The 22,971-nt window shown below is 45.2% G+C and overlaps 1 protein-coding gene across 3 annotated transcripts in view; it reads left to right on the top strand.

The window, feature by feature from the left end:
* The window catches only part of RBM20 (RNA binding motif protein 20), a 203,769-nt gene that overhangs the window by 99,144 nt on the left and 81,654 nt on the right, over positions 1-22,971 (top strand). The window contains exon 1 of one of the 3 annotated variants that reach the window (XM_066354703.1): positions 1,859-1,896. The exons of the other annotated variants lie outside the window; for them this stretch is intronic. Within the exon in view, the coding sequence (XP_066210800.1) occupies positions 1,871-1,896 (26 nt within the window). The 5' untranslated portion in view covers positions 1,859-1,870. Of the gene's footprint in view, positions 1-1,858; positions 1,897-22,971 lie in introns of those variants that run through there. 3 annotated transcript variants of the gene reach the window in all.

The raw sequence follows: 22,971 nt of genomic DNA, 5'->3' as shown, positions 1-22,971 counted from the left end.
CCAAGTGCTTTGTTTTCTATCCACATAATTGAATGTTTCTTCATTTTCCTTTCTTCTAATTAATTTTAGAGACAGAGGAAGGGACAGAGAGAGAGACAGGTGTCTGTTCTGGGTATGTGTCCTGACTAGGGATTGAACAAGCAACCTCTGTGCTTCAGATTCTGCGCTTTGGGTCCATTCGAATCAACTGAGCTCTCCAGCAAGGGTGCATAGTTTAATGTTTCTTATTCATGTGTTTGTTGAGATTCTCCTTTAAGAAGGGCCCATGTTGGGCCCGAAAGGAATTACTGTGTATCATCTCTGCCCTGATGGTCTTGACCATCTTTCATGGCAGAGCTAGAATTGCACCAGGATGAAAGATATTCAGAGACCTTGGTACTGCTCTGGGGTTGGGGGTGGGGTCAGGGTGCTGTGGTAGAGAGATGTATGTACGGCATAAAATAACCTAGTCATCTTCTTAGTTGTCAAATCATTCTAGCCCACAATGCCCGGTGCCAGCCTCGGGCCTGTGTGCAGGCCTTCCTCCCTCACTCTTCCTGTGCTGTGTCCCTGTGGGCTGCATGTCCGAGGCTCCTGCTGGGTTTGGCCAGTGCAAGGTGCTGGTGAGGGATTGGAGGCAGGAGGAAGGGACGTGTCAGGGGATTTCCGCCCCTCTGTGGCTGATGGCATTTCTGGCTGTGGCTGACTAGTTTCCTGGACTCTACCCGCCCCCTCCGGTCCCCACCATGTTTTGTTTGCCTTCTCACCTGTGTAACACATTCCCTGGATTAAACTCTCTTTGTCTTAAACACTTAGAGTGGTTTTTCTTTTCTCAATTGGGTCCTGACTCATATAGCCATCCTCCCCCCTCCCAGGTGGTCACTGCTTTGTTCTAACCTGACACACCACTCTGTTTTCATAATGCATTGGCATATGTGTCTTCTCCAATAGTCACGGCCTTCTCAGGGGTTGGCATAACTCATTCAATACCAAGTCCTTAGTGCCTTTCTGTCACTGTTACTTGTGACATGCTCAGTTACTGAGCTGAATAAGTAAAGGAGAGCATGTGGCAGGGTCTGAAAATCATGAGATCAGAATATGCAACATTCAAAATGTGTACGGTGGTCAGATTTCGCCATGTGGACATACGGATGCTCCTCCCCCATACAAACACTGGTGATAAACTAAACTTCTGGTCTAGACCACAGATTTTTAAAACGTAAATTTGAGATTATGCCAGTTATCTACCCCTACATTTCGAGCCATCTCAGAATTTAGCGGCTGAGAATAGTGTACTGTCTCACGATTCTGTGGGTTAGTGCTTGCGCTGGCTGCAGCCGATCATGTCTGGACTCACTCATCACTACGTGTGACAGCGGCTCACTGTGACTGCTTGGTTCTGGCTGACCTCACTCCTGTGTCTGGGGCCCCAGAAGAAATGGCTAAGACATCCAGTCCATTCTGTCCACCTGGAGTCTCCTCCTCAAGGAGGCTAGGCCGGGCTTGTTCCAAAGGTGGTAGTGTCCCCAGAGGGCGAGGTGGGAAGCTCAGAGGCCTCAGGAAGTGGAGGCGTGGAAGTCACCCAGCATCATTTTTTGTGTTTTCTTTTCCAAAGCAAGTCATCGGTCCCACCCAGATTCAAGGGATGGGAAAATTAGACTCTACCTCTTCTGGGAGGAGCTTCAAAGAATCTGTGAACATACTTAACATACCACACAGTAGTTACCCTCATTACAAAATGTTCTTTCTTTTTATTTACCTTTTATTTATTCATTTTAGAGCGAGGGGAGAGAGAGAGAAGGGGGAGGAGCAGGACGCATCAACTCCCATCTGTGCCTTGATCAGGCAAAAGCCTGGAGTTTCAAACCAGTGACCTCAGTGTTCCAGGTTGATGCTTTATCCACTACGCCACCACAGGTGAGGCCAAAATGTTCTTTTTTAGAATATTCAGTACAGTCCTACCTTAAGTAGAGCCTCCTGGAATAGTTTTAAATAGTGACTCAATCAATTCAAGGCCTACAAATGAGCTATATATACATCAGTGATATTTTAGTTCTTTTTCTAACCACCAGATGGCGGCATTGCTCAGTCGACCTGGGGTATTTCAAGGCCAGCACCAAATTCCCCCTGGGGATGCCCTTACAGCTGAGGGACTTCTGTGATTTTGCGTTGATGGGGCTGGGTCCAGGTTGGCGGTGCTGACTACAGAGGGGCCTGGGATAAGGACTATCATGGGCATTAGTTACTCCTCTGGAAAAGGAAGCACAGCTCCTTTTGCCTGTTTTCTAGAGTACTTTTGTGGGAACAGGATCAAGGATTCCTCTTCACCTTCCAGAGTGAGAGTCTGCAAATAAGGCGCTCAAGTATCATCTCATCACAACAGACACATTCATAAAGAATTATTGTTCCTAATAATGTTTGCACACCTGTGAGTTTCCTATCAAAATTACTTTATATTGATTTCATTACAGTGTTGTAAATAATTCTTTGTGTATGTGTGTGTGACAGAGACAGAGACAGAGAGAGGGACAGACAGGAACAGAGAGACAGGAAGGGAGAGAGATGAGAAGCATCAATTCTTTGTTGCGGCACCTTAGTTGTTCATTGATTGCTTTCTCATATGTACCTTGACGGGGGGGAGGGGGGGCTACAGCAGACTGAGTGACCCCTTGCTCAGTCTGGTGAGCCTTGCTGAAACCAGATGAGCCCACTTTCAAACTGGTGACCTCGGGGTTTTGAACCTGGGTCCAGTCCGATGCTCCATCCACTGCACCACCACCTGGTCAGGCTGTAAATAATTCTATACCAGTATTTTCTCTACCCTTTGCACCATTATAGTTCTTTGTCAACTTCGAAAGGACAGTGTATGAAAAGCTGATGCCATCTGCTTAAGATCTGTGGTCTAGTTCATTGTACTGTGCCAGTGTTCGGTCCTGTGGTGTTATATAAGATGTTATCATTGGGGGAGGCTGAGTAACAGGGACAGAAACCTCCCTGTACTATTCTTACAACTTCCTGTGAGTCTATAATTGTTTCAAAATAAAAATTTTTAAAAAAAAGCTCTTTATAAATAACCCCCACCCACCTGGTTGTGTATTACTAGTGCTGCATTGTTGTTTGGGAGAAAAAGGTTGGACATGGATTTAAAAAATTGTTTTAGTGTTCTGCCAGAATAGCACCCTCTCCTCCCACTTCAAACCCACTGGCCACTTCCGGAGAGGCTGCATGGCTCTCAGAGCACCTGCTGGACCAGCTGGTCGCCCGTTCAGGGCTTGGAGCCAAGGACATGGAGGTGTGTTTGCCTCCCTTCCTCCCCTCGGCCCTTAAAGCACTTTCTCGTCTGGTGTCTTCATAGTGTCTTACAGCAGCCCTCTCAGGCTCCCAGGGAGGCACTCTCATTCCCATTTTGTGGATGGGAAAATTGACTCCAATGGGCCGAGGGACTTGCCTGAGGTCACAGGTAAGTGGCCCGCGCAAGGCTAACATACAGTCCTTTGAACTGAGATTTCTCCTGCTAACTCCTAAGTGGACTAAAAAGAGAAAATACTTTCTTAAGGGAAGTAATAAAACTGCTTTTGAAGTGTGGCTGTTTAAACCCCAAGCCGTATTTCACACATTTTTTTCTAATTGGCTTGCTCTATTAAAATGCAACCTGTAATGTTCATGCAGTATTCGAAGTAGAGAAATGAAACTTTCTCTTATGAATAAGCAGAGAAAGTGGTGTTCACACTCCACCTCCCACTCTGCCCCCATCAGTGAGAAAACATAGGCAGCAATGGGTTAGTTCTGTTAGTTCTGGCAGAAAAAGCATTTCCTGAGATTCAGTCAAGGGCCAAAGGAGACTATTGTTATGTTTTGCTCACCAAAAAGAACAGTGGGTGGCCTGACCTGTGGTGGCGCAGTGGATAAAGCGTCGACCTGGAAATGCTGAGGTCGCCGGTTCGAAACCCTGGGCTTGCCTGGTCAAGGCACATATGGGAGTTGATGCTTCCTGCTCCTCCCCCCTTCTCGCTCTCTCCCTCTCTCTCTCCTTTCTAAAATGAATAAAAATTAAAAAAAAAAAAACAAAAAGAACAGTGGGAACTTTCAGATAAAAAAACAAATGAAAACCGTACAGCCAGCGTGCTCTCTCGTCTCCGTCACACTCGTGAAGTCAGTAGGCCCGGCAGGGAGCCTCTGCCTGGGGCCTGCCCACCGTCCGGCAGAGGGGCGGAGACCAGCGCCCGGCATCCGAGGACAGCGCGGCGCCGATGCTTCCGGGACAGGCTTTTCTGGAACCATGGCCGCTGAGGCCGGTGCACTCAGAGCGGTATCTGTCAGGGAGGATGCGCTGGGCCTGGGCTGGGTGTTGAGATGTCACGAGGTGGTTCTCTGCTGACTCAAAATTGCAATGAAAAACCGGGCTCTTAGAATCAACTCGTAATCACACTTGCTAGCTGGAATAATTATTTCTATATTCTCAGCCTCAATGGTTCCCCTCCCCCCCCTTTTTTTGGTGGTACAATACCCATCACATCACATTTATTATTTTAACCATGTTAAGGTGTATGATTCAGTGTTAGTAAATACATGTACAATGGTGTGCGGCCATCGTCCCATCTAGTTCCAGAACTTTCTCATCGCCCGCAAGGGAGGCCCTGTGTCCACGACACAGTCCTTCCCTCCTCCCGTAGCCCCTGGTGACCACCAAGCTGTCTTCTGTCCCTATGGATGTGCCTGTGGTGGACATGTCATATAAATAGAATCATACAACATGTGGCCTTTTTTTTTTGGTACCTGGCTCCTGTCACTCTACCCAGTGTTTTCAGGGGTCATCCATCTCATTCATTTTGGCCTCAGTTTTCTAGTCTGAAAACTTACCATGGTAATGACACCGTGGGCATGACTGGAAGACTAAAGCAGGTCATGCCCTCAGGGGCGCTTGTGTGCAGGGGGGAGAGCCATGCATCTGGTTCGCTCTGATACAAGGCGATGACACTGGTCACCTTGGAAAGAGCACCAACGTGGCCCCAGCTCAGGGGTGAAAGGTGCATGGTGTGTTTGGATAAATCCAGGTGGTCTGGGTGACTGACCCGGGAGGCCTAGAGGGAGGCGAGGTGGGAGGTGGACCGCGCTCAGAGCTCACTCAGTGCCTTTCCGGCAAGTCACTCGTCACTGGACTCAGTGACAAGCAGAAGCCATGAAGGTATTGAGCAGAGAGTGAAGCACTCTACCCTGCTCTTCAGGAAGATGGCTCCTGTGGCCTGGTTTGGGTTGGGGAGTGATAGGAAGGGGTATTAGCATAATCCAGGCAAGAATGTTGACCAGGGCATTGGCAGCCGGAATAGCCAAGAGGAGATGAATTTTCTATTCATAGTGCAGACGGACTCAGAAGAATTTGGCGTCTGCCTGCGTGGATGTGGGCTGAGGGAGATGAGGAGGTGAAGATGGCCCTTCACGGAGCAAGCGGGAGGCCCTCCCGGTGGCGTCCTGGGTGGCTTCTCTCCTTTCAGCTTTGTCCCATGTTGGGCTGTCTGGGACAGACGCTAAGTAATACAGGAGTGGTGATGACGCATGGGGAAGGCGTGTGGGTCCTCTTGGCAGAGCCCGCGAGTGGCTTATCCTATCTTCTCAGCTTGCCCTGGTCCTTCAAGCCAGCCATTCAAAGACTCGCATTTTCTGGCCTTCGTACAAACTTCCTTCAGGGGCTTTGGACTTTTCAGGGACTGAGCAGACTGTCCCTTTTTCCCGGCTCCTGCGGTGGTAGTACCTGGGACTGTAGGGCTTGTCCCCGCTTTACAGATGACGTACTTAGATACTGAAAGGTTGCCTATAATGGTATGGCAAGTGAGTGGTGGGGCTGAGACTCGAACCCAGGACTTCTGCTTTAGGAGAAGGCTGACTTTCTCTTCACCATCTGTGCTGCTGCCACGTTTCACTGAGGAGTAGACCACTGCCTTCAGTCACTCTGCTTTCCCCCTGGATGTGAAGCATTCCTTCTTTTCCCTCTGTCCAGCTGTTTGCTTGAACAAGGAGGAGGATAATTTGGGGTCAAGAGAGCGACAGTCATCTTGTCTCCTGACACTGACGTTCCTCAGGCAGTGAGCTAAGAGCTGGGGACAGGGACCTGGGGTAGTGGCCAATGGCTTAGCCAGGAGCAGAGGGAACAGGGGCTGGAGGATGAAGGAAGCGTGGTTTTTTCCTTCTTTCTCACCCTTCCTCACCACAGGCACTTTCTTGTCAGGAGGTCCTACTGGTGGTGGTGTGTGCACAGACTCGGGGGACAGGCCTGGCCGCACGCCCAGAAATTGCATTCTTGCCGAGAAGCCAGAGGTGTGTGGCACGGCTCCAGCCGACCGCGTGAGCAGCCCCGCCCGCCTCTGGCGCTGCTGTGCTGCACAGAGGAGGGGGCCTTGTGCATCCGGAAAAATCAGCGACCCCTTCCGGGGCCGGTTAATCTCTTCTTAGTCAGTTCTCATTAGTATGGGATGAACAAGGAGGGAGGCAATGAACAGTCCCCAGAGGGCAATCAAATCCAAAATCCCTGAAATAATTCACTTTTAAAAAACCAGAATCCTTCTGTTTCCTTTATGAAGCCCCAGAGGCTCACTTCATGAGCTATCATAAAGTTAAGTATATGTGCAGTCTCTCTCTCTCTCTCTCTCTCTCTCTCTCTCTCTCTCTCTCACACACACACACACACACACACACACACACACACACACTTAAAGAACATTTGTCTTAAATCCAGCTGGCCAAATGTCGCCCCAGCATCCACCACGTTTGTTTAGGTCAAAGAAGCAGGAAGTCTCAAAATAAATACCAACTAGTAGAGTTTAAAAATGTATATAAGCCAGCAATTATCAACCTTTTTCATCTCATGACACACATGAACTAATTACTAAAATTTAGTGACGCATCCAAATATATATTTTTGCTGATCTGACAAAAAAAAAAAAAAAAGAGTAGGTACACTTTTGATTCATTCACACCGGATAGCTGTTGGTGTGTTGGCTGTTGTCATTTTTTTTATCTGATAATCTAAGGGAAAAGAGGTCAGTGCCCCTGACTAAATAGTCGGGTATTGCATGTTTTAAAAATTCTTGAGGCACACCGGTTAAAAATCGCTGACATAAGCCATCAGCAGACAGGTACTGTGCGTTTGTTGTGGGACAAGCATGGTCATATAGTGGAGGAAAAGATGTGTGAGATTTGGGCCTCGCTCTGAAGGAGCTTGCTAGTTGGGAAGGTACTGTCTGAGAACATATAAAAGGCAACTGCCATCCTACGGTCAGCATCGTGCTTGTAGGGAAACCTTAGAAGCATTTCTAATTAGAGTCAGAAATAAGATAAGGACACTACATATCACCACTGCTATTCAACATTATGCTGGAGGACCTAGCCAATGCAACAAGGCACGAAAAGTAAGTGTAGTTATAAAGATGGGAAATATGAGACAACATTCCTCTTATGTGAAAATGATATGATTGTGTACCTCCAAAATTCAAGAACTTCCTAAAGTATGTACTAAAAGAGGTAAGCAGAGTTGCAGAGTATGGCACCAACATACAAGGAGCAATAGCATTTCTGTCCAACAACAGTAACCTATTAGAAATGGTATAGGAAAAAAATATTGTTCATAATAACAACTAAACTACATGATACCTAGGACTAAATTAAATAAAACACATATAGCCTTTAATGGAGAAAATCATAAATATCATCACAGTGAATAATAAATGGACAACAATCTGTTCATAGACAGGACAACTTATGAGCATAGAAGCATCTCATTTAAGACAATTCTAATCAAAATCCCAACAGGATTTCTCTTAGAACTATACACACCAATTCTAAAATTGATTTGGAAGAGCAAGGTACATAAATAGGTCTGATACTTACTTCTGGGGGAAACAGAAAGAACAAAGGGATCAATAAAACCTAAGAATCCCTGGGAACTGGTAGCCGTACATTATAGACCAGTGTGAAGGGCTGCGCTCGGCACTGACTCATCCTGAGACAACAGGCTTTCTATAGAAAACGATTAAATCTTATCTCGGCAAACGGAAAGACCAGTCTCAGCTAGTCCTAAACATTAAAAACAAAACTTGTGCACTGTTAGAAGATAACTCCAGGAGATTATCTTTATGACCTCAGGGTTAAAAAGAATTTCTTAGAAAAGACCCAAAAAAACCAAGACTCAGAAATGAAAAGGTTGATACATTTGACTGTGCTAAAATAGTATTATTTATGGGTGTCCAGTATATGAATATGGCTTAGGCGTGTATATATAGTTATTGCCTCTGGAGACAGAGGGAGGAGAGAGGATGAGACGGGACTGAACTTTCCCCAAAATGTTAAAAACACGTGGAAATGTTAATGCTAATTAAGTCTGGATGAATATTTTTGTATTTAAAAAATTTATTTCAGGAAAACACAGAGTCCTTGCTTCATCAGCGCGCACATGCACACACACACACACACACACACACACACACACACAAACAAAGGAAAACACAAAAGCAACCACCGACTCCGATCAGCACGCAGTGTGGAAACTGCATACAGTGTGTTAAGGAAATTGCCTGCCCCGAAGTCTGCCTGTGGTCCGGGCACTGTTATCAGCAGGCTGTGTCTGTGAGTGAGAACCTTCCCCCTGGAAGGCAGGAGGGTCGGATTGGACTGGCTTGACTGCCTGCTAGGATCCTTGCCCTTGCCAGCTCTCACAGTTTCTCTTCTCTTGGTGGGATAGGCTACATTTGCTAGAGCAGCAGGGAGTGGGGAGAGGACTGTCACAAGCATAAGCTCTGTGAGTGCATGGAAGTGATCATCACCGCATTCGGTTCTCACTGGCCTGACCTCTTAATTCACAGACCCTGCCTGATTTCTGTCAAGCCCTAGACTTGCTGTTTGCCTTGACAGGGTGGGTCTGGGTGCCCTGTAATGATGTGTGCTCCCTCCCAAGTGGCAGGGAGTCCTAATTAGCTGGGGCTGAGTAGGAGCGGCTTGCTGCTGACCTTGATGTACCAGCTTAATTGGTCTCCATTACTGCTCTGGAGTCATAGCCTGAAAAAGAGCCAAGAAATACACCTGGGTCTGGTGAGGCAGGGGGAGCAGGCATGTCAGGGCTCTAGGAAGGTAGCAGTATTTTGATCAAGGTGGTCGTCAGTGGGCTGGTAATCTAGAAACGGGAGTGTTGGCATCTGACCTCCGCTATGGTCCCCTTGGCCTTTCCTGCCTCAGTTTTCTCCTCGGTGACATGGAGAGACCAGCGTGATCTCTGAGATCATTTCCTGTTTGCCGAGAGGAGGCTTTGAAAACAGAAAGGGGGTAGTGGGTACGGTTTTCCACTGGGTCTGAGTGTTTGTGACTTCAGTTATTACTGCTCTTAATCTGAACAAGGAGTGTAACTGAGATCTGTCATCTTAAGTAATTGGTGTGTGTGGACAGATCCTTCAAACTTAACATGATGTCCCTGTAAAACCGGTCTGGGAGCTAGATGATAAGAAAATCAGGGTTGAAAGACAGGGCATCCTCTCATGGCCTCTCTCTGCTACAAGAATCAATTATAAAAGACTCAGTTGCATATCTAAGTTGAGAGGTAGTTGTAGTAGGAGCAGATTGGGGGTGTAGACACACATGTCCCCCATTCCTCCTTAACCCTGAGCAGTTCCTGGGTCTGCAGCAGTGGCTGCTCCCCCTCTCCCACATGGTGCTGTTTCCCTTTGGTATGATGCTCGGCTGTTTGAGGGTTTAGCATCATTATTTTTGGCAAGTGTTTCTTTGGGAAGCCACTCCCAAATCCAGGCTTGATTGTGTCCTGTTTATTTTTTTAAATCCCTGCTCTTGCACCATTTGAATGGTATCTTTGCATCGGTATTAAAGAAGAGTCTTGCAAAAGCACTGTTAATTACCGGCACTCACACATTTCTGGCCAAGAGCATGTCTTTCTTTAAAATGCAGAATAATTAGAGGCAAGGGGAGGCCGACTGGTTCCAGGGCCATCTCAGTGCAGCAGACTTAACCCTGGGAAGTCCCTTGATGGACTCATGGCATGTGGAGTGTTTGTCCAGGGAAGGCAAATAAAAAATAAAATTGTGCCTTTTTTAGAAAAAAAAAAGAATTAAAAATTATTCTCAATAGACTCTCTAGGTGAAGTCACTATAGCCTTGGCCAAATCCTTCAGCTTCGCTGGACTTGGGCTGCCTCATCTATAAACTGGGTGCAATAAGGATTTACTTGTCTGTAGATGGAAGGCTGGATGAGACCGTGTCTACTGTTTTCTGATTTGCTAAACACTGAGCTACGTATGGACATGAAGCTGGGATAGAAGAGTCTGGACATACCAGCGGAAAGGAATAAATATGTGATTTTTTTCCCAATCATTTGTCGTTGTAGAATATTGCATCTGCACCAGAAATGTTTCAAGCATACATGCAGAGTTTAAAAAGTCCAGGCAAACACCTATGTAACTATCACCAGGCCAATGGGAGGCTATTGGCTCCCAGAAGCCTCTGCGTGCCTCTGAGCCATCCTGCCTGCCTTCCTCGCTTCCACTTTTATGGTAACACCCTTGCTTTGCTCTATAGTTTTACTACCTGTGTTCCTTCTGCTACTTTGAAATTCACACATTTCTTCTGTTCTAAATATTGCATTTGTACTTAGAGTTTAAAGATCATCAAAACTTTAATTTCCCATTGGGTAATAGCAGGTCTTGGGAGCACTGTAAAAACCTCTACCCCTCTTTGCTTATTTTCTCTCATTGCCTGTTTTAATTCCATGTTAAAAAAAAAAAAGAACACCACAACATGTTCTATTTTGTACAGTCAGCGTACATTTAGATGGACCCGTGCATTTGCCACGCTTTTGCTCTTCATTCCTTTTTGGGTTTCTATTCACAGGGTTGGTAAGTGCTTCTAATCCCTGAATTGTTTAAGGGTCAACTGTATTAAAGATATTATTCAGCTGTCTTCTGGCTTCCATTTTTGAGGTTGAGACATCATTTCTCAGTTTAACCATCATTTGTCTTAAGGTAACGTATATCTTTATTATTATTATTATTATTATTATTATTATTATTATTAAGTGAGAGGCAGGGGGCAGAAACAGATTCCCACATGTGTCCTGGCCAGGATCCACCCAGCAAGCCCCCTACCAGGTGATGCTCTGCCCCTTGGGGCTGCTGCTCCGTTGCTCAGCAACTGAGCTATTTTAGAGCCTGAGGTGAGGCCATGGAGCCATCCTCAGTGCCCGAGACCAACTTGCTCAAACTATTCAAGCCATGGCTGCGGGAGGGGAAAAGCGAGAGGTCAGGGGAGGGGGGAGAAGCAGATGGTTTGTTCTCCTGTGTGCCCTGACTGGGAATCAAACCCGGGACTTCCTTGTGCTGGGACGATACTCAATCACCAAGCCAACCTGCCAGGACCAACCTATATCTTTTTTCCTTTTATAAAAGATTTTACTCAAAAAAAAAAAAAAAAAAAAAAAAGATTTTACTCTTGGTTTTGATCACTATGATATGGCAAGGTGTGCATTTCTTTATATTTATTTTGCTTGAAATTCTGTGGGTCTTTTAAATCCATGGTGTCTTTCTGTAGTTCTGGGGAAAACTCAGCTGTTACCTCCTTGGTATCATCTCAACTCCACTTTCACCTTCCTTCTCTTCTGGGGCTCCAGTGAAATGTATGTTGGACCCTTTTACTGTCTCCTCCGTGTCATAAATCCACCCTTCCGTGTTTTCCACATTTTTGCTGCACAGCTTCTTCTGATCTAACCTCTGGTTTCTAATTCTGTCTTCTGTTGGTTTTAATCTACTGCCAAACACTTGTGTTGAGATGTTAATGTTACTGAATTTTCCCTTTCTAGAGATTCTGTTTGATTCTATTCCAGGTCTGGCAGGTCATTTTGTACAGTCTTTTTTCTTCCCTGCAGATGTTTGCAAACCTATCGCGGACTTTTTCAAGTGGAAGCATGTATAAACTTAGTAAGTCTGCAGCTGAAGCCTGTCCAGGTCTGTTATTACTCTCAGCTGTTTATACTGGTTCTCACTCATATCGCCTTATTTCCCTAGTTGCATGATCATCTTTAACTGTTTTTCTGGCTGCTGCCCTTAATTTTTTTACTTGTGGAGATGATCCAAGGCTTGGAAGAAGTGAACTTTCCCCTTCTGACTGCTTTAGGGGCACTACAAGTTGGGGACCACTTCAAACCAAATTCATTGCCTGTCTATGCTGTAGATTTCTGGGGTGAAATATGTGTGGTGGCTGGGCTGTGGCCACATCCTTTCCAGAGTAGTTGATCCCCCTTCCTTTTCCTTCTCTTGCTCTGCTGAGGTACAGAGCAGCCTTCTTTCTATGCCTGTGGGGTTAGGGAGGAACAGCAGGTGACGGGTTAGTTCTGGCTCATCCTAATCCTGAGAGGGCAGCCTTTGGGACCCAGCTCAATACAGGAAAAGGTGTCCTGTAAGTCTTTACATTGAATCTGCTCTGTGCCTTGACGTCTGCCACTGTTATCCCTCAAGCATCCTCAAGGCAGAAGTAACTATGACTTGCAAATAATCCTCTAGTTTTTTTGGGGTTCTAGCTTTCTCCCAAAACTCACCTGGCAGGCTATACTGTCTTTTCAACTCCTTGGTGATTTCTTTTCTTTTCTTTTTTAATTTATTGATTTTAGAGGGAGAGGAAGAGAGAAAGAGAGAGAGATTGGGAGAGAGAGAAACATTGACTTGTTGTTCCACTTATTTATGTATTCATTGACTGATTCCTGTATGCGCCCTGACAGGGATCAAACCCACATCCTTGGTGTATCGGGACCATGCCCTAACCAGTTGAGCTACCTGGCTAGGGCCCCTTGGTGCTTTTAAGGTGACTTACCCAGAGCTTTTTCCAGTCCAGAGGGTTTATCAGAATAGCCCACTACCTAACCCACACTTATGGGGAATAGCTGTTACATTTTTATTGTATAAAATGATACGTTGTGTTTTAACAGCCATTGCCTTTAGGAACAACCACTGCCTTTGTACTGTAAGTGCAAAAAGTTCAAGGGAATGTAGGCTTGCAAGTTTTTATTTGTTTTCGGAGAGCTGTAGTAACCATATGGAAAACCAATCTGGTGTAGACTTTTGGGGGCAAATGGTGTGAGACTTTTGATGGATTATCCTATTAACATAAACCTGAAGAACCAGTTTGGCTTGACGCTACTTCTTCCATTGATTGGTCAATGAGTGGCACCATTGCCTTGAAAAAATAACCACCAAAGGAAAAACACTCTCGGCTGTTTCCCAGCGACCTCAGCCTGGTCCCGAGCTGCCCTATAGTGGCCAGGGTCCAGCCTTTTCAAGCTAGGGGCAGCTGTGAGGGCAGCTGGTTGTGGTCAGACTGCAGAGACAGCATTAATGCACCGCCTCTCCTCCCATGCCCCGGTGCGTTAGCACTCCAGCGTGTCTGACACTGCGGGTGCATTCCTGACCATGGCCGGGGAGAAGCAGACACGCCCGGGCCAGGTTTCCCAGTCCAGTCCTTGGCTCACCCTCAGCATCACGTTTTGACCAGTTGGTCTTGGATCACGGCTTTAAACCTTTAAATCCCAAATGTCAAGAATGAATTCTTGACTCCTGGGTCCTCCTGTTTCAAACTTGAACGGAGACCTCTGAAATCTAATCAACATGAGGAAAAACCTATACATCACTTGTTGGATCAGAAAACATCTAAAGGACTTGTACTGTCTGGAAAGCACCATGCTGGGTATTGCAGAGTCCTTGACCTCAGAATGCTTCTAATCTGGCCCCATGCAGAGAACGCAAGGGTGGTCACCTAGGAGGGAAACGGGCCTCTGAGGCTGATTGGAAGAGTGATCTGTGCTGTGTGTCATCCCATTACTTAGGAGGTTTATTTGGCTGATCCGGCTGTCTGCTGTTCCCTTCCTTCCCCTACCTCAGTGACCGTCCCTCCCAAATCTGGGCTCGCATCAGTGAGTGTGATTGTGCCGTCTGGAGGAGGACCATCCTTTGACCAAGGTGTACAGGTGGCTGTGCTTCTTTGCTTAAGACTCAGCCAAAGACAGAGGAGAGAGCCTGAAGGCAGAAGCGAACCTTGCTGCCCATCACCAGGCTTCATGCGATCACGGCCAAGGAAACGAAAATTAATTTGCGATGTATGCATCACAATAGATGTAATTTCCTGGGAGTCATTTCAGAATGGATATTAGGGTTTGATTACTAATATGTGTCCAGAATGAAAGATGTGTTCACCCTGCCAATTCTCTCAAAACCCATTGTTCTGCCGTGTTGTTATAGAAGTGAGTTTGGTGCATTTATTCATGAAAGCCATCAAGAGAGCAGAGCTTCAGCAAATAATTGCCACGTACGCCTTTAAGAGGAAATCAGCTTAAAACCAGACTTGTTTCCTCAGCAAGAATTAGAAGGCATGTTGCAAAAGTTTCTGCACGCTGCCCTGTTTCCTTCTGGCAAGTGGTCAGGCTGTTAGCGTCCAACCCGCGTCCTCAACTCTGGCGGTTCCCTCCTCGTTTGACTCTGAGCACAGATTCTGCCTGCTCTCGTTTTTGCTTTCTGTTTGTTGATTAGTCTCCATTCATCCTGTGTGTGATTTTTCCAGCCTCTGCTCCTCTGACTGGATTGCTGTGTTGCTTGATCCCAGACAAGGGCGACTTTTATACTCAGCTTATTATGAAAGCTCAGTGAAATGTGACATGTGGTATGTTTTGCGGCTTTTATATCTTTATACTCCTCTGGTGTTTGGCCAGGAGGATCCTGTGTATAATGCTCTTGCCATTCACATTTTAATTGAAGTAAATAATAAAACCAGTACTGCCCTGGCCAGTTGGCTCAGTAGTAGAGCGTCAGCCTGGCGTGCAGGAGTCCCGTGTTCGATTCCCGGCCAGGGCACACAGGAGAAGCGCCCATCTGCTTCTCCACCCCCCTCCTCTCCTTCCTCTCTGTCTCTCTCTTCCCCTCCCGCAGCCAAGGCTCCATTGGAGCAAAGTTGGCCCGGGCACTGAGGATGGCTCTATGGCCTCTGCCTCAGGCGCTAGAATGGCTCTGGTTGCAACAGAGCGACGCCCCCTGGTGGGCGTGCCGGGTGGATCCCGGTCGGGCGCATGCAGGAGTCTGTCTGACTGCCTCCCCGTTTCCAACTTCAGAAAAATACAAAAAAAACCAAACAAACCAAAAAACAAACAAACAAAGAAAAACCAGTAGTGGGCTGATTCCTTCTCTACCTCCTCCTCCTTTTCTTCCAGAGGGGGGCATCAGAAAGCACTCATAGAGTACACAGGGTATGAAGACACCAACTTCTTACACTTAGTTTAGATCCCATCCTGTTACGTACTTGCTTTTGTAAATGCATATGGAGGAGAAGTGATTCCATGGTGGAGGGTGTCTAACACTATATTAGAGAGTGCTCTGATCTTTTGCAAAAGCAGAGAAGGAAGACGGTGCAAGTGCTGGGCCAATCGGGTCCCAGGTAGAGGTAACAAAGGCAACTGGAGTCCTTAGAGGAGAAACTGGACAGAGTTGGGTCTTAGCTACACTGCTCCTATCTGGGCACTCCAACAACACTGTCTCCCCGGGTGCTCTTGATCAGGGTCCATGGGAAAATGAGCTGCAGCTGTCTTGGGTGGTGGCTGGTGTGCTGTGATCTCAGAGTGATGGGCAGGGCATAGACCCTGTGAGTCCTGTATTCAACAGTATTTACTGAACTGCTTATGCCTGGTACTCTTCTAGGCACGGGGCATGCAGCAATAGAAGAAGCAGACAAGGTCCTATTCTCGTAGAGTTTCAATTCCAGGAGAGGGACAGGCAAGAGAGCACAGAATAAACAAGGTCATTTCAGATAGCGATAAAGGTAGGATGAGGGGTCAGCGAATAACCATATGTCCCGATTTAGACTCCTGGTCTGAGGTGGCGTCTTGGAGAAGGGACCAGTCACTCGAAGATCTGAAGCAGAACTTTCTGAATGCTGGAGAGGTTACCTACTGTGCTGTTCAGTATGGTAGCCACGAGTCCCGTGTGGCTGTTGAATGCTTGAAATCTGGTTAGTACAACAGAGGGACTGAGTGTCAAATTTTCTTTAACAGTAACTTCAACTTAAATAGCGACAGGTGGTTAAGAGTTATCCTACTGGACAGTGCAGAGCTAAAGGGAGGACATTCAGGTAGAGAAAATAGGTTATGCAAAGGTCCTGAGGCTATGGGCACCCTGAGAACCCAGCATGGGCTTTAAGTCTGAAAGCTATGTTCTGTCTTTAAAGAGCAAATCGGAAAATCTTGAAAATGCTTCCTGCCTCTGTTTCGTGTGCCCCTGGAGCACTGCCAGAGGAACAACAGCTAACCAGATGGGAATTAAAAACCCCTGCCCAACAAAGAACCCGTTTCCTTTTCTAGGAAGGGCTCATTCTCACTGGCTGACTCACAACTTGACGGGCTTCCTCTGCTCATGGCCGTGGCTGGCCTCTGTGCGGGGATGTAGCGGGTACACAGGTGGGCGGAGCTTGTTCACTCATGGACCCAATCCTGTCTTTGTTCTTGCCCTGCCTCTTCCTATAACAAGACCCTGAAGCATCCATTGTAGCTTTTTCAAGGGGTTGCATGGCCAATCCTCCTTACTGCCTTCCATTCATCCCAGGGGCCTGAGACCTCATCTTTTCTGTCTTCACTCCCCCTCACCCCCTACAAACGATGGCATAGCCAGCCCTGGTGATAAAGAAAAACGGGGTGGGGGGGGTGAGAGAGTTTCACAGTGAGTTGCCACTTACGTTGAAAGAGTTAGAAAAGGAAAGAGGTGAAGAGAGAGACGAGAAGAAGAATGTTTCCGGGAACGTGTCCAGTGGTTTCTCACATGCCGCACATGCACTGGGATCTCAGTCCCTGGAAGCCTCGGTACCTGCTGGCCCAGTGGGGGGCTATTCCAAGCAGCCGCTGGTTCATCCCAGCACAGCAGGGGAGGGCCTGGCCAAGGCAGGGACCAGCTCTCCCCTCCAGTGTGGCTGGAGGGTCAGCTCCAGCAAGATTCCCAGCCCAAACCAGCCACGACAGGGCCTCTCCTGGCTCAGAGTGCCGAAGATTAGAGAGAGGAGGCTCAGCCACACAGGCTAATCCTGGGCTAGCCTGGATTAGTCATCGGTTGCCACTTTCTTGTCACTCAAAAGAAAACACAATTACCTAGCACCACCCTGAAAAAAGTATATAAAACTGAGCCAAGGGGATAAAAATGTTACACTGGAGACCGTGGGTCCAAGCCCACTTCTGGGGGCTGAGCAGAGACTCTTCCTCTTGGTCCTGCCCAGCTGCCGGCAGTGAACTCAGGGCCCCCCGCCCCCCGCCCCCAGGCCAGCAGTGGTTTGAGGTGGGGCCGGCCAGGGGAAGGCAGAAAACTTAGAGACTGTCGACCGATTTTGAGCTGTGGCATGTACTTAAAGAAGCTGTCTTGATGTTGACAACCTTGATCTCTCTGCTGAGAAGTCTGAGGTCACATAATGAACTTTTGTTTTCCCCTGATCAACATGGCAGCGTGTTCCTTCTGCTTTGCGCAAGGTGCCTTCCTAGAAAACAAGTTGAAAACCCTTTTGGATCACGTGTTCTGGTCTCCAGGAGAGGTCGAGCATGGTCATGCCTTACGCAGCTGCCCGGTTCTGATTGTGCCTCGCCCTTAGTTTCGCCTGGGGTTCTCCAGGTGAGAAGGGCTTGCGGCAGGAAAGGCTCTGTTAGAGAACTTCAGTGGAAGGTCCTTGTAAGCCAGACGGCTCAGAATTGGCCAAAACATTACTTTTTTCTTCCACTGAAAAATAAACATGGTTCTTAAAGAAAAGCTGAAACATTTAGAAAAGGAGGGAAAAATTGACTTAAGATTCTACCATCTAAACACAACTGCCCATTAACATTTTGGTGTGTTCCCCAGTAGTATTTTGTTTTTTCTACCTAAGGGTTGTTTCGCTTTTGACACATGTCTGTAACTACATATAATACATGATTTTGCGCACTGGATTTTAATTTAACATGAAATAGTAAGTGGATAGTAAGCATCACTTTTGATAGCCATGTGGTAATGCCCTTAAGTTCCTGTGTACTTGGCACTTGGGTATTTTGGGCCACAAGGACTTGGTAACTGGCTGGAGGTCACACAGTGAGCTGGTGATGAAGCCAGGCACAGCTGAGCGTTCCTGACACGCACCGGTTCCCAGCCTTTCACTGCCTTCATCCCTCGCACGTGGGCTGGACGCGTCCTGCCAGTGTGATGCTTGCTACCCTGTTGTGTATTACCCTGTGTATCACCCCCCAGACACACACTCCGCTGAGGATCACTACAGCTCTGGGACCTCTCCCCAGGAAGGGAGGCCAGATTATTCCCTTCCATCGTGTCCCCTCAGGACATTCAGTATCATAATAAAGAGCAGTTTTCATCTGGGCCAGATTTGCCTTCTGCTTTTCCCGAACCAAATTCCACCCCCAAGTTCCCATTGCCCATGTGTTCATCAAGCTCTGTGCAGGAGAAAGGATTAGCCAGAGGCAAGAGGGACAGGCTTGGTTGTCCAGCAGATGGCCTTGGGAACTGCTGTTGTCAGGATGGATGAATGATGTGGCTCCCACTTCCTCCCCTCCCCCATGTGGAGTTCATCCTCCTATTTGGCCTTGGCTTCATGGGCATGTGTTCACAGAAGGCCATTGCTCAGAAGCCTTCTGTGCTTGGTGCAGTGCTCTGCTGTCGCCATATTGAAGTTCTTCATCACTTTTGAACTGCGACCCTGCCTTTTCCTTTTGCCCTGGGCCCCACAAGTTAGGTCACCTGATTACACTCAGAACACCCCTTATCTGCAGCACTCATCTTGTAACTCTGTTATTTATACTTATGACTCACCTTGCACTCTGGGAGGTGTTTTAGTAAAAGGACAAGTTCTTTGGAGTCAAACAAACTTGGTTTCAAATGACCACATCCTGACTTTGAGACTTTGAGCAAGCTATCCAGTCATTTGGAGTCTCAGCGTTCTCATCTGTGAAGTGGGAATAATGATTTTAATTTTTTAAGACTTATGAAGAACAAGGGAATATATGAAGGGGTCGCATAACGCCTTGTGTGTCCACACTTAGAATTACCCTGTGTTCCTCCTTCCCTCCTTGCCTGGCACCGTATACAGTAGGTGCTCAACATGTGCTTGTGATGGTCAGTTTGTGCCTCTTCATTTCCAAATGGGACAGAGTTTGTGTCCTAATCTCTGGGACCACACAATCAGAAGGGCTCATTCTAAGTACTGACTTTTCTTCTCCTGAGAACCACACTCCAGGCCATGGATCAGGGCACCGTTTTTGTTTGTTTGTTTGTTTGTTTGTTTGTTTGTGACAGAGAGAGACAGAGAGAGAAACAGATAGGGACAGACAAACAGGAAGGGAGAGAGATGAGACGCATCAATTCTTTGTTGCTGCTCCTTAGTTGTTCATTGATTGCTTTCTCATATGTGCCTTGACCGGGGGGCTACAGCAGACCGAGTGGCCCCTTGCTCAAGCCAGCAACTTTGGGCTCAAGCTGTGAGCCTTGCTTGAACCAGGTGAGCCCTCATTCAAGCTGCTGACCTCGGGGTTTCTAACCTGAGTTCTTCACATCCCAGTCCGATGTACTATCCACTGCACCACCGCCTGGTTAGGCCCATTTTTCTTAATAATTAAGTTCACCACCCATGTATCACACTATGGAGCTCACAATGGCAGATCCTCAGCCAGAGCTGGCTGCAAAGGGACTGGCCTGTTGGACACATACCTTCTACCATAATTCTGACTGTAGGAATGGTCTTTACCCCATCTCCTGTGGCCGATTGTAGCCATCTTGCTCCAGGGCCTGTGCTCTTAATCACTACATACCTCTGCTCTCCTCTGCAAGCAAGAGCAGAGCCTTAGATACAAGTTTGGGAAGTTGAGTGTGGGAGAGCGCTTTTTAGTGAATTATCATTTAAATTTCCCCCCAATCCCTTCTACTCCTTCTTCCCTTTGGCAATCATCAGCTCGTTCTGTATATCTATGGGTCTGTTTCTGGGTTTTTTTCAGTGTGTTTATTTGTTTGTTTAGATTCCTCATAAGTAAAATCATACAGTATTTGTCTTTCTCTTTGACTTATTTCACATCATCGAATACTCTCTAAGTCCATCAGTGTTGTCAAAATGGCAAGATTTTGTTCTTTTTTTGTGGCTGAGTAATATTCCAATGTAGAAAACATAGCACAGCTTCTTTATTCATTCATCTATTAATGAACACCTAGGTTGCTTTCATATCTTGGCTATTGTAATTAATGTTGTAATTGAACATAACAGTACATATAGCTTTTTGAATTAGCGTTGTCTTCTTTAGGTAATACTCAGAAGTGATATTGCTGGGTCTTGTGGCAGCTCTACTTTTAATTATTTGAGGAATCCCCATACAGTTTTCCACAGTGACTGTACCACTTTACAGTCTCACCAACAGTGTTGATGGGTTCCCTTCTCTCCACATTCTCGTCAGCACTTTTTATTTGTTGATTTTTTTTTTGAGAGCCATTCTGACAGGTATGAGGTAGTAGCTCATTGTGGTTTTGATTTGTATTTCCCTGATAAATAGTGACATTGAGCATCTTTTTATATGTCTGTTGGATGTGTCTATGTCCTCTTTGGAGAAATGCCCATTTTTAAATTCTTTTTTTGGGGGTTTTTTTTTTGGTGTTAAATTGCATGATTTTCTTATATATTTTGGATATTAACCTCTTATTGGATTTATAATTTATGAATATCTTCTCCCATTCAGTAAATTGTCTTTTCATTTTGTTGATGGTTTCTTTTGCTGTGCAAAAAAATTCTTAGTTTGAAGTAGTTCCATTTGTCTATTTTCTATTTTGTTACCCTTGCCCAAAGAGACATATATTTTTTTAATATTTTATTTATTGATTTTTAGAGAGGGGGGGAGAGAGAGAGAAGGGGGAGGAGCAGGAAGCATCAACTCCCATATGTGCCTTGACCAGGCAAGCCCAAGGTTTCGAACCGGCAACCTCAGTGTTCCAGGTTGACGCTTTATCCCACTGCGCCACCACAAGTCAGGCTTAAAGAGACATATTTAAAAAGATATTACTAAGGCTGATGTCAAAGAGTTTACTTCCTTTGCTTTCTTCCAGAAGTTTATGGCTTTAGGCCTTATATTTAAGTCTTTAATCAATTTTGAGTTTTATTTTGTATATGGTATAAGAAAGTAGTCCAGTTTCATTTTTTTACATGTCTCTGTCCAGTTTCCAGTTTTACTTCCTTCCTGATTTGGATGCCTTATATTTTTTTGTCTTGTCTGATTGCTGTTGCTAGGACTTTCAATACTAAGTCTTTATCCATTATTATTCTTGCCTCCTTCGTGATATATTAATTAACCATATAGGTGAGGAAGTATTTCTGGGATCTCTATTCTATTCCATTGATCTATGTTTCTGTTTTTATGCCAGTACCATACTGTTTTTATTATTGTAGTTTTGTAATATAGTTTGAAATCAGAGTGTGTGATACCTCCCATTTTGTTCTTTCTTAGGATTTCTTTGGCTATGAAGGGTCTTTTCTGCTTTCCTATAAGGATTTGTTCTAGTTCTGAGAAGAATGCCATTGGTATTTTAATAGAGATTACAACAAATCTGTATATTGCTTTAGGTAGTCCAGACATTTTAGCAATGTTAATCTTTCTAATCCATGAGCATGATATATTCTTCCATTTATTTGTATCTTCTTCAATTCCTGTTTTCAGTGTCTTACAGGTCTTCCACCTCTTTACTTAAATTTATTCCTAGGTATTTTATACTTTTGATGCAATTGTAAATGGGATTGTTTTCTTAGTTCTCCACTTTTTTGTTCATTATTGGCATATAGAAATGCAGCAGGTTTCTGTATATTGATTTTGTATCTTGCAAGTTTACTGAATTCATTTATTAGTTCTAGTAGTTTTTTGATGGAGTTTACATTTTTTATGTATATTATCATGTTATCTGCAAATAGTGAAGGTTTTACTTCTTCCTTCCCAATTTGGATACCTTTTATTTTTTTGTCTTGTCTGATTGCTGTGGTGAGAATTTTCAATACTAAGTTGAATAGAAGTGGTGATAGTGGGTGTCCTTGTCTTGTTCTTGATCTTAGAGAAAAAAGCTTTTAGCTTTTCGTCATTGAGTATGATATAGCTGTGGGTTTGTCATATATAGCTTTATTTTGTTGGAGGTATGTTTGCTCTATACCCACTTTGTTGAGAGTTTTTATAATAAAAGTGTGTTGAGTTTTGTCAAATGCTTTTTCTGCATCTATTGATATGATCATATTATTTTTATCCTTCATATTGTTGATGTGATGTATCATGTTAATTGATTATGGATGTTGTATCATCTTTGCATCTCTGGAATAAATCCCACTTGTTCATGGTGTATAATCTTTTTAATGTATTATTGAATCTGGCTTGCTGAGTATTTTTGCATCTATAGTTAATCAAAGATATTGGCCTGTAATTTTCTTTTTTTGTAACGTCTTTGTCTTGTTTTGGTATCAGAGTAGTGCTGGCTTTGTAGAATGAGTTTGAAAGTGTTCCTTTCTCTTCAGCTTTTTTTTGGAATAGTTCAAGAAAAATAGGTGTCAATTCTTCTTTAAATGTTTGCTAGAATCTACCTGTGAAGTTGTCTGATCTTGGACTTTTGTATTTCCGGGGAGAGTTTTTTTCTTTTTTTAATTACTGCTTCAGTATCTTTTTTAGTGATCAGTCTGTTTAGATTTTCTATTTTTTCCTGGTTGAGTCTTAGAAGGTTTTATGATCTTAGAAATTTACTCACTTCTTCTAGGTTGTCCAATTTGCTGGTATCTAATTGTTCATTGTACTTTAATAATTTTTTATATTTCTATGGTGTTGGTTTTAGCTTCTCTTTTTTATTTATGATTTTATCTATTTGACTCTCTTTTTTTTTTCTTAATGGGTCTAGCAAAAGGTTTATCAATTTTGTTTATCTTTTCAAAGAACCAGGTCTTAGTTTCATTG

The sequence above is a fragment of the Saccopteryx leptura genome, chromosome 13, assembly GCF_036850995.1.
Source record: "Saccopteryx leptura isolate mSacLep1 chromosome 13, mSacLep1_pri_phased_curated, whole genome shotgun sequence".
Taxonomy (NCBI): Eukaryota; Metazoa; Chordata; class Mammalia; order Chiroptera; family Emballonuridae; genus Saccopteryx; species Saccopteryx leptura.
Note: the sequence above shows the minus strand (reverse complement) of the source record. Positions and strands in the feature narration are given on the sequence as shown.